At 42.5% G+C, this 12,199-nt stretch overlaps 1 protein-coding gene across 2 annotated transcripts in view; it reads right to left on the bottom strand.

The window, feature by feature from the left end:
* LOC309368630 (myelin protein zero-like protein 1) overlaps nucleotides 1–11,927 on the bottom strand; it is a 34,138-nt gene extending 22,211 nt beyond the window's left edge. For both annotated transcript variants that reach the window (XM_081908861.1, XM_081908860.1), the window contains exon 1: nucleotides 11,732–11,927. In XM_081908861.1, coding sequence (XP_081764987.1) covers nucleotides 11,732–11,912 — 181 coding nt within the window. In that variant the 5' untranslated portion in view covers nucleotides 11,913–11,927. The remainder of the gene's footprint in view (nucleotides 1–11,731) is intronic.
* Nucleotides 11,928–12,199: the final 272 nt, after the last annotated feature.

Raw genomic sequence — 12,199 nt, 5'->3', positions numbered from 1 at the left:
ACCGGCTTCTTGGATTTTATTTCTCTGTGTGTGTGTTTGTGTGTGCATGCATGCATGCATGCGCGCGCACACACACACACGCCAATATAGCTCCTTGCCAAGAGCACAAGGGACCCTAGGTATGCCTTTGAATAGGCCCTGGGAATCCAACAGTCTTTTTCTGTGAATATCCTTCTCACAATAGCCACAAGTAAGCTGAGAAACAGACTCATGCATCTACATGTCCCCACTGAGTTTACTGGTTGAGCACAACCAGTACTGCTTGTATTCTGTTACAGTGAAACCTCAGTTTTCCAGCATCTCGGATGCCGAACAATTCGGAACCCGAATGCCAAAAACCCGGAAGTAATTGCTTCCGTTTTCGAATGCACCTCGGAAACCAAACAGCTTTTGAGGCGCGTTTCTCAATTTTTTCAATGGATTTTGCCGACCGCCCATTGATCCTAGATTTTCAAACATTTCGGGACTCGAACAGCCTTCTGGAACAGGTTACGTTTGAAAACTGAAATTCCACTGTATCGCATTTGTCCTTCTCCAAGTTTTGTTACCCAAGAATATTATACAAGGAGAATTCATAACTGCTATTTAATTGCCAAGAGATCCAGACTAAAAGGCTCTGGGTGAAAAGAGATACTGTACCATATTAGCCTACCCACATGGTTTGCCATCACAGCAGCTTTCTAAAACAGGACGCCTTGGAATTGTGGTCCACCAACTAGCACAAAGATGATGAAAATACAGCTGTGCTTAATTTATCATCCATCACTACTATGCAGACTAGAGCTCTGAAGGCTCCGAGAAGTTGTAGGATCTCAGACTAAATTGCATTTGGAAATGCAATTTACTCTGAGTAGCTAAGGAACAAGTTAATCTGAAGAATTAAAAGGCTGTTTAAAAACATTCACTTAAAGAGAGCTGATTTGGCCACAAAGAATGAGCTGGAGGGATGCTCAAGACAATCTTCCAGAAGAGGCCTGTCCAAGTTGGACATCGGCCAAGGAAGATTGCAACACAAGACAGCTTCTCCAAAAGCACATATTTGCAAGCGGACAGCTTTCAGCAGTGTAAGCTAGTAAAGAAAATGCATCAAATCCTGAGACAGACTTAATACTGTGGTGATTAGGAAAAGGTGACAACCAGTTGGCAACACAGCTCCCAACTGAATAATTGATGTTTCATTATTACACATGCCAGTTATTCTCACCATAGCATACTAAAGTGGAAAGAAGTCAAACTAATGTCTTCTTTTCATAGCATTCACGTTTCTTCATTAAAGACTTTAAAACCCTCCTTTCGTTCCTCATTTTGTCTAAAACAGAAACCGCTAAGCTGTCAGACTGCAGCCGACATTGTCAAGAAAAATAGTTGCAGTGTTTCCTTATGTGTTCCTGGAACTATCAAGAATTTGCAAGGTAAAGTGGCTTACAGTATGTTCTTCCATTGGTAAATTATGGGTGACAATCAGTCCTGTTAACCTGGTTTCTAAATGTGATTGTGACCATATTGAGAAGGTCTTAAGCCTGCTCCTAAATGAAGACAGAGGAAATATGTGTGTTTAATCCTTGTCCCTCAAAATAAGATAGTAGTTTGAAGTTTGTTTCTGTAGGAAAAAATCACAATATAAATTTTATTTTATTAGATTAACCTGCATCATTCTCCAAAGGAGCCAAGAAATGTTATAAATTCTGTGTAACGACTAGGAAAAGCAGTCCACATTGAAATGAATTATCTTATATAATTAGTTAATGGTTTCCAAATGAATAGACTTCCAGCATATGAACTTTTCTATCAGAGGTTTATGGATAGAAATGAGTCATGACCAGACTTCCTGAAAACATCTACAACTTTTTTAGTCAAAGAACAATTCTTCTGTATTCGATTACATGAAATTATTCTATATTTGATTACGTAAGCCAGAATTTACTTCTACTTTTAAAGGGATGCTAATGAAGTCAAACAGGAGAAATCTTGTGGGCTTTCCATAGTTACATCTGATGCATAGTGCTGAGTCTCTCCATAGATTATCCAACATTTGGATTAAATAAGCATCCAGTTTTAATTTTTAATACTAGACTCTGGAAGCCATGGATATGGGGGATCAGGAGTTCAGGGCATAGCCCCCTTCTCACTATCACGCCAAATTAATCCACAGAGTAGAAAATCCATTCTTGATTAGTAAATGGTGTGCAGAAAAACTGCTCCTCTAATTTCTCCGCTGATCCCACTCAGGTACCACCAGATGTTCTGCAAGACAGGAGGTATGCTAGACTGCAAAGGCTGGGAACAAGCCAGTTTGTATAGGCTCAGAGGTGTTTATAGTAACAGTTGTCCTTTTATGTAAAGAACAGATTCTGTCTAAAGTCCCTAGTGTAACATGGTCATGGTTTAATTTTTATCAAAAAAAAATTCCTTGTTAAAACAGAGTACCCTGAAAGTTGTCTGCCCACTTGGCCTGGTAGTGCTAAGAGGCCACAGGTCATGGCCAAGTTGTCCTACTTTTCTCCCTATCCTACTCCCTTGCAAACATACTGTTGACACCTAAGCTTTGCTTTTTATTATTTATTTATTTATTTATTTAGTCCCAACTGGAAACTTCTCACTTTGGTACCAAAGGAATCTCTGCTGCCAGAGGAGGAGACTGATGGAATAAACGTTTGTGTGGCTTCCACCTGTCCTGGTTCTCTCCCTATCCTCCTTTGCAAAGAAACAGTGGACACTTAAACACTGTAGTCTTATTAATACATAGCCCCTAAGTGTCTTACCTTGATTCAGAAGGGGCCCTTGCTGTCACAATTTCTAGTGTGCATCCATGCCATGATTAGTGTACATAACATAGAAGTAATAAGAAGCGATAAGTATGTAAATGACAGCAGCCTGAATTTGTTAGTCTTAAAGGTGCCACACTGGACTCTTAAACATGAACCCCATATATTTCCAGGCCTTATGGAGAATTATTATTCCTCTGCCCCCTGCAGCTCAGAGATGAAACATTTCCAGAGTTCTAAAAACTGAAGGTTTATCCAAACTGAAACAAACTTCTACTCTTCCACATCTCAGTTTATTTCTTGATTTGGTGTACAGTGGTATTTCGGTTGTCGAACATAATCCATTCCAGAAGACCTTTAAACTTCCGAAATGTTCGACAACTAAGGCGCAATGGGTGGTTGGCAAATTCCATTCAGAAAGTGGAGAAACATGCCTTGGAAGCCATTTCACTTCCGAGGCACGTTCGAAAGCGGAAGCATTCACTTCCGGGTTTTTGAAACATTTGGCTTCGGAAGCGTTCAACAACTGAGGTACCACTGTATTTCCAAACAGAGACCAGGTCCCCCCACCCCCACCCCCGGGCACACACAAACATCCTACTTGAGATGAAAGTATCTGACATGGCTAAGAAGCAGTTGGTGTCAGAGGTTGTGCTGTGCAAAGGCCTTGACACAATCTTGCAGTAGCGTACGCTTGGCAGAATCCCAGACTGCATTCCGTGGCCAAACACCTGAATATGTTCTGTATGTTGCAACATTTATAAGCACCTTTCCAACAGCAAGGAAGCCCTAAGCATACTGCTTGTTTTGTAATCCTGTCCAATGCAGAAGCTGTGCTTACATTTCCACCTTTGAATCTTGGATCCAACAGATTTGCAGCAGTATGAATTGGAGGTAACAAAATTGCACTGCTCTATACTTTCTCCCACTCCCAGTCCTTTGAGGACTGGTCAAGAAATAAGAAACAGATCCAACAACCATGCCAACAAATTAAAGGCCACAAGCAAAGAAGGCATTTAATCCTCCTTCCTTCTCTTGAGGCAACAGCAGTGCCCTCCAAGAGGCAGAAATGCACCTTGCTCTTTCACTTGAGTATTGTACTCTCAATGTACAACTCAGGACTTGCCTCCATATACAGGAATTGTAATGATCTGAAACTGTACCTAGTCTTGCATAAAAGTCTTTCTGCTATGCAGCTTCAGAAATTATTTTGGGGGATTAATTATATGAACAACTTGTCTCAAACATTTCTTCATCATTCTAAAAGAAAGTGTTTTATAAACAAACAAACAAACAATACAATACAATCCAACAGGGGGAAACAGAGAAAAAGCATTTCCCCCCTAAATTTTCCCAGTTCTTTTCTTTCTTGGCCTTCACATCTCTACCTCTGCTTTTTCACTTCTACATCTTTTTTCAAGAAAGTGGAATAAAATGCAGGGAAATTAAGTGGATTAGGACCTAGGGGAACAGGGTTAAAAATCACCATTCAGCCCTGAAGCTCACCATGTGACCTTGGGCCAGTTACCATCTCTCAGCCTAACCTACCTCACATCGGGGACTTATGAACGTCTTGGAATACACATACCTATATCCAGCCTGCTGTCCCTGATTTTGAATGGGAGGAGGGGAAGATTTGAAATCATGAAAAAACCTAAACTAAAACAATAAAGAATCTGGGAAACAACCAGAATATTCAGACCTAAAAACTTTGGACTTTATATGTAGTTCCTCAGCAAATCCAGCGTGGCTGCCTGCTAGAACAGGCTTGCCTGGGATGGAGTATTCAGGCAGGTTGTAACCCATACTCCCATGTTACACGTAGGCTCTGCACACTGCATTCTCATCTGAACCATCCCCTGCAGCTTTCTGTAATAGCATTTTAAATTTGCCAAAGTGTTTCATATTCTTTTATCCTCACATCAACCCTGTAAAGTAGGTCACAGTACAATTTTAGCAGAACAGCAAACAAAACAGCACTGCCATCTTAAAGGCTAGAAATTGTATTATGGCATAAGCTTTCGTGGGCTAGAGTCCACTTAATTGGATGCATCATTCTTTGTAATACATTATGCAATAATCAAGGCTGGGTTAAAGTGGTTGTGAGCTTGATTCTCAAATTCCCAAAACAGGGGCCTCTTCTCCTAGAAAGGAACACCTGATATTACAAAATAAGACTCATGCTATCTTCTAACAAGTTTATTTATGGCATACAGTTTTGTGAAATACAAAAAAATGCCCTGAGCGTGTGAAGTATTACAACCCTCAGCAAAACGTAACAAAAACATTTTGTAAAACCCGATAAGCAGAAAGCAAAGATAGAGACCTATGACCACAACTTCCTCCCCCCTGTGCGCAAACAAACTTGCAGAAAGTATCTGGGTGAGACTCGAGCAGATGCACAGACCGCAACCTCCTCCGAACCTTCCAAAGGCCTTTGTGAGCAAACAAGCTTGCAGAAGAGGGGTTTTTAACACTGCAATCCTAACCTTACTTACAACCAAGACCTATTGAATTCAGTGGGGCACTTCCATGTAAGTGGGTTTGGATTGCACTTTTAAGAAGGCAGTGAAAGCTGAGCTGAACAAATGAGACGTCTCCTTCAAACTTTCTGACAGAAATCTCATGGGCTTATTAAATGGAAATCCAGATGGGACATTAAGCAATAATAATAATAATAATAATAATCTGGGCACTCTGGGCAGCTTCCAAAAAAAATTAAAATTAAAACACTGCAATACATCAAACATTAAAAGCTTCCCTAAACAGGGCTGCCTTCAGATGTCTTCTAAAAGTCTGGTAGTTGTTGTTCTCTTTGACATCTGGTGGGAGGGCATTCCACAGGGAGGGCGCCACTACCGAGAAGGCCCTCTGCCTGGTTCCCTGTAACTTGGCTTCTCTCAGTGAGGGAACCGCCAGAGGGCCCTCAGTGCTGGACCTCAGTGTCCGGGTAGAACGATTGGGGCGGAGGCGCTCCTTCAGATATACTGGATATACTGAAGACATTTTCTTCATGCTACCAACCTTCCAAAAGCCTTCGGGAGCAAATACACTTGCGGAACAGGAAAATAAGTACGGCATTGGACTGCAGCCACAATGGCCAAGCTGCAGGGAGGGCATGTGGCGGTATTGGGTATTAATTTTCCTTCCCCAGCTACCCCACTCCCAACAGTCCATCAAGTGCAGGGATACCGACCACAGTTCAGCATTTATTCTGTTCTTCTCTCTCTGTATTAGCAAATAATTAAGTACACATCATGGAAGATCTCCCTGTCTTTATTTCGGCTTTGTTGATGTGTTGGTTAACTGTCATGCAGCAGGGTAGGAAAAGTCAAGATACTTACAACATTAGAACAATTTGTGATCAGTCTAAAGCTGCTTTAGATTTTGATCAAGAGATAATTGGCAAGCCACTCAGGTTGCAGATTAGAGATTCTCTTAAGGACATTCCCTTGTGAAATTATTTCTCATAACACAACCAAGAACTACAGATAATGGGTACAAAAGGGATATAGAATTACTGTTGCCACCACTTATTCAGGGACACCCAAGCCAATACTTTCTGTTACGAAACTGCTAAAAGGAGTAAACAACAATAAATTGCAATTCAATGTCTGTTTCAGAGTTCATATGGCTTCCAGAAAAAAGAAGCCTGTGCAAACTCCATAAGCACCAATTATAGGGACACCGAGCTAGATAAACAAAGTACACATATAGACAGCAAGAGTCCACACTAAGATGTTTTCTCAATTACACAGCAAATACTGTGCATGTGTGTGTAAAAATATTAAAGAAAAAGTCTTACTTCAGCTGAACTAATATCTATAAGACTACTAGCTAGTTGTGCTATTTCAAGTACCAACAGAAGGCTCTCAATAAAAACTTATCTCATTGGTTTAGGCAACAAACCATGCCTTCTGAGTTGTATGGTTGCTAATATGAACCCAAAAGCACAACACAGACAGCAGTATACAAGGAACCCTGTATAGTAGGTCTCAAGATGTTGTTGGACTATAACTCACATCATTCCTGACCATTGGCTATGCTGACTGAAGCTGATGGGAGACCAACAACATCTGGAGGGTCACAAATTCCCCATTCCTGGCCTATTTCCTCCCAACAGTGTACTCAATAAGAAATGCACTAAAAAAAGCTAGAAGATGGATGTTGGAAATGTGTCATCAGAGAGCTCTTTACACTACCTTTGCTAAACATTACTTACGGCTCTGTTGAGCTGGTATTGCAAAATTTTGGAAGATGTTTCAATACTGAAATAGCCCCATCTTGCATGGAAAATTACAAAACACGACAAGAAGGTCATGGGGATTATTTTCAACAGCTCCACATAACCAAAGATCACTGTAATTTGCAACAAGTATTTGCTGGCTTCCACGCATATAGGTAAAGAGTCACCAGTCAGTAGCAGTTTCCCCTAACAGTTAAGGTGGGGCAAGGAGGAAAGAATGTATACTTAAGTCCAGTTATAAAAACTGACTTGGTCTAGGGAAAGCTTCTAAGTTATTGTTGAGGAGAACAATACTACGAAGTTTCACAACAATGCTACAACCACAGCCACAAACTACAGTGGTACCTGGGGTTACACACGCTTCAGGTTACATACGCTTCAGGTTACAGACTCTGCTAACCCAGAAATAGTACCTCGGGTTCATAACTTTGCTTCAGGATGAGAACAGAAATCTTGCTCTGGCGGTGCAGCAGCAGCAGCAGGAGGCCCCATTAGCTAAAGTGGTGCTTCAGGTTAAGAACAATTTTAGGTTAAGAACGGACCTCCGGAATGAATTAAGTACTTAACCCGAGGTACCACTGTATAACCATTAACAACTATCCAATCAGAAATGAAACTATATTTTGTATCAATCAACTGAAATGTTAAGATTTGAAAATGAATCCACGCAAGACTAAAAAAAACACCATATTTTTCCATGTGTAAGACTATGTTTTTTCCCAATTTTTTAAAGTTTAAAATTGGGGGTTGTCTTATACACGGAATGTTTAAAATATTTATTTCTTAATTTTGGGCTCAAAAAATAGGGGTCGTCTTATACATGGGGGCGTCTTATAGACGGTAAAATATGGTAACTTGCGTCCCCAGTCCAGCTATATACTTACACTAGCAAAGATACATATACAGAACAAGCATGTAAGCACAAACACCTTAATTGTTGCTTTGTGAATACTTTTCCTTTCCTGTCTCAGCATGTGTTTGAGCTATCTCTATTGCTTATATTTCTGAGAAGTCAGAATGTTTAGCTGAAAAGTTTGACGTGGTGCAAAAAAACAAAATACAGATTCAGGAACCCTGTCAGTTATCCTAGAATTTATTGAACAAAGAGTGAAAGTAGCAGTCTATAATATTGTTCCTTCGAACTGAAGCTAGGTTAGAAATAGGATTAGACTCTGAAATGGCCATTTATCTGACTGGAGCTCTGCAACCATGCCATAATGGACTACTGTTAATAACAGTTGAGAGTCCTATTATTCTCACTCTGGTGTATCTTAAGGCGCTCCATTTAATGGAAGAAAAGAAATACAAGTGCCTTTGTTTTGATTTGCTCAATAATTGTAAAGTGTGGGAAGGAAGTATATGACTAAATCTGAGGAGGGGAAAAACCTTCCATCCTGGAGCATACAAATAATGGCTTCTAAACTGTGGCCTGAAGGAGCATTTTAGTTCATTTCTGCACACTGAGGACCCACTGCACACGTAGTGGGTCCTCAGAATAAAGACTCCAGACTCCACAAGTTCCAAATTCGACATGCACAATTTACTTTAGTAATATCACTAATTTTCTGTGGTGCCATTTTCAATCCATGGCATTGATGCAACACAAAAATAGAATTTTTTGAAGACTGCCAAGTAGAAAGGAAAAACAAAATCTGACCTATTTCTATTACTAAAGCTTGCTGATCCTGAAAGTGATCTCAATGGACTTTCTGGAAGAGGCAAGTCAAATATATTTGGGCACACAAAAAACTTGGGTTCAAAAAGGGAACAATTCACTGTCCCCTTTAGGCATAATATTTCAGTAAACCACAGCCAAAATTGTTTTCATTTTTTACCACTTCCAATAATCCCATTAGTGCTACCACTGCCAGTTTTTTTCCTCCTATGAACCAGTTGTGCAAAAAGTTTTAAATTCTAATCAAATAAATGCTACATCAAATTAAAAAGTCTTACAAAACCTGTCTTGATTAGTAGGAACTATGAGGTTTGCAACAGGAAATAATATTTTGTTATCATTTGAAGTAGCTCTTTCATTATTATAAAACAGCACTACAGTGGTACCTCTGGATACGCACACCTCCAATTGCGTATCCTTCAGGATGCGAACGTGGCAAACCCAGAAGTATTTTTCTGGGTTTTGTCACGCGTGCATGTGCAGCAGCAGTCTACTGCGTTGTGCACATGTGCAGAAGCAGTCTACCGCCATGCATGCATGCGCAGAAGCAGTCCCTCTGGTTGCGGAAACCTCGGAATCTGACCAGAGATCCAGAACAGATCCTGTCCGCAACCGGAGGTACCACTATATTTTTGCTAGTACAGTGGTACCTTGGTTCTCAATGAGCTTGGCTCCCGAACAAATAGGCTCCCGAACACTGCAAACCCAGAAGTAAGTATTCCAGTTTGCGAACGTTTTTTGGAAGCCGAATGTCTGACGCAGCTTCCACTTGACTGCAGGAAGCTCCTGCAGCCAACTGGAAGTCGCGCCTTGGTTTTCGAACCATTTTGGGAGTCATGGACTCCCGGAACAGATTAAGTTTGAGAACCAAGGTACCACTGAGCAGGCATTCACAAGACCTGCTTGTGGGACTATTCCCGTGACTGGCTGGATTAATATCCAATACACTTAAACCAGTGTTTGAAATTAGGCAGGCACATTTTGCACCTTGCTTTCAACCACTTGCAACCAAATGAATATGCCTGGGTGCTAGGATAGCATTTGACACTTCTACCCTCTGCAGGTGCATGCCTGGGGATCATTAGGTCTGGACTGTTTTCACAAACGAATACCCAGTGGTATCTTTCTAGAAAAAGGGATGCTGGAACTCACCATGAGTGCCTCCTTTTTTCTCTTATAATGGCAATGGCGCCCACCTAAGAGGTGCCAGAACAGAGTTCCGCCAAGTTCTGACTGAAAAAAGGCCTTGCTAATACCCCAATCTGTAGAATTCTATCAGTTATATTTTATCAGCACAATCAGAATGAATTTCTGGAACCAAAATACTTTTTCTGTGCAGTCTGAGCAGGGGCAGTCACCATTGAGAGATTGAAAAAGACCAATATGTGTGTGGACTGTCCCTGAATAAAATGACGTTTCTTTCTTGAGCTATCAAAGCTCAAGGCTGTTATCTGAACTAGCCAGATGCTTAACTGAGAATCACAATCAGTGCATCGTCTGAGAAATAAGACTTCAGAACTGTCTTGCCCCAAAATGGCAACTAAGCATTCCATTTTGGTGACTAACCTTGGTTTAAGGAGCCATTTGGAACCTAGCTTATATATCGGAGTTCCTAACACTGATTTAAGCCAGGTTATTCATTACCTTATGTATTAAGCAGCACATGAAGAAGTGCTTATGTTGATTCTATTTAATATGTTACTTCTGGAAGCAACTGAAATGCCCAGAGAACAGCTACTTGGGGTTTAAAACAAAAAACATCATTCTAACATAGCTCAGCAATAAGGAACAAAAGGGAGTTTCAAACAGATAATATTCCATAGGTCCAAACCACTATCCTTTCACAAAATAAAGTACTGCTAGTTCATAGGGGGAAAAACCCTGCCCAGCTTACAGATGGATTGATTTCATTGCTGCAGAATAACAGGACATTACTTAATATAGCTAGCCAGTAGCCATTTTGCATACTAGTACATTTTATATTCAAAGAGCGTAACAGAGAAATGGCCAAGGCAACATTGTACAGTACATTTGTGAAATGAGTCAATTTACCCAAGAAAAGGAAAGGGAAGTATGGGAAACTGTGTTTAATAATTATGTTGGTGCCTCAGAAGGAATCTATAAGCTGATCACCCTCAGGCAGATCTAAGTCAGTTTGACCAGGTTGTGGAAAGCCAATTTCTCTGAAAGGCACATGTAAAAACTGTGCAACAACTCCTAGGATAGATTTTCATTACTGACTCTGCGTTAACACACATTTGACTTGAACTGACCCAGGCTAACTCTTGAGCATGTGCAGCGAAGCAGTATATCGCCATACCTGTTTGTGGGACTGTTCCCGTGACCAGACTACCTCATCGCATCCATTGCTTTACGACTAGTAAGAACTGTACACTGCTTTAAGAAAGCAGCGCTACAAATGAAGGCAGGAAACTCAAAGCCAAACAATGGCAACACCAATCCTAGACATACGAGGTCTTGGGCGCTTTATCCGGTACCAGCAGAGAGGAAAGAGATTGATTCAAGGACGCAGCTATTTCCCCTCTTGCCTGGCTCAGCACTTACCCTTATTATTATCTGTGCAGAGCTCAACCTAAAGACCCAAAGGGCGGAGTGGCAGAGGGAGAGAGAGAGGTCACCTGCTCTTCCTTGGTCTCTGTTCCGCCCTGGGCTCTTCTGCAAAGCGATTCACACGTACACCCGCCACCATCATGACACGGACGTTAGCTCACCCCCACCCACTCTTCCTTTTACCGGAGAGAGACCAGGGAGGGGCTGCGAGGGGGGCTCCGGGAGACCTGGAATCCCCCGCCAACACCCAACAGCACCGAGAAAACAGCGCTCCGCTCCGCCGCAGAGTCGCGTTCACACGCCCCAGACGACTCGCCTCCCGCCAGCGCTCCGCTTCCCCCGCCGCCCGAGTTCTGGCGGAGACGGCGGGGCTCAGCGAAGAGGAAAGGCTTTTCTCCCGCCCTGCTTTCTCCCTCCTTGGCTCCCCTCCTTCCCTTTCAGGCGCGCCGACCCAGACACGGGAAACCCACTCACACGAGCCGAGAGCCGCTGCCAGCAGCAAGGAGCTGAGCCAGGCGGCGAGCGGAGCAGCGCCTTGCCTCGGTCTGCAGCCGCCGCCTCCTCCTGGCGCCGTTAACGCCGCCACCGCCACGGTCGCCGCTGCCATTTTCCTGCCTCCACCTCCTTTTCCTCTCATTGTTCCTCCCCCGCCCATGGTTGGAAGAGGAGTGGGAGAGCCGAAGGGAACCTCCACGCCGGTATTGAGCCGGAGCGCTGTCAATCACGCACACCTCCTGAATCCAGCGTCTTCCTTCTGGCCAGGCTCTGCCCTTCACTTCTCACGTCGCAGGGCGATTGGGAGCTCGGGATTTCACTCAGCCATGGGAGGGCCATTGAGAAGAGAAGCTGCCCGCCCACTTTGGGCGCCTGTCACGTGACTGGAAGCTACCTTGGGGCTTTATTGTGAGGGCTGGGCAATTGCACAGCGGTAGCTTTGCCATG

The sequence above is a fragment of the Podarcis melisellensis genome, assembly GCF_964234715.1.
Source record: "Podarcis melisellensis genome assembly, chromosome: 4".
NCBI classification, from domain to species: Eukaryota; Metazoa; Chordata; class Lepidosauria; order Squamata; family Lacertidae; genus Podarcis; species Podarcis melisellensis.
This window is presented reverse-complemented; position numbering and strand designations above follow the sequence as displayed.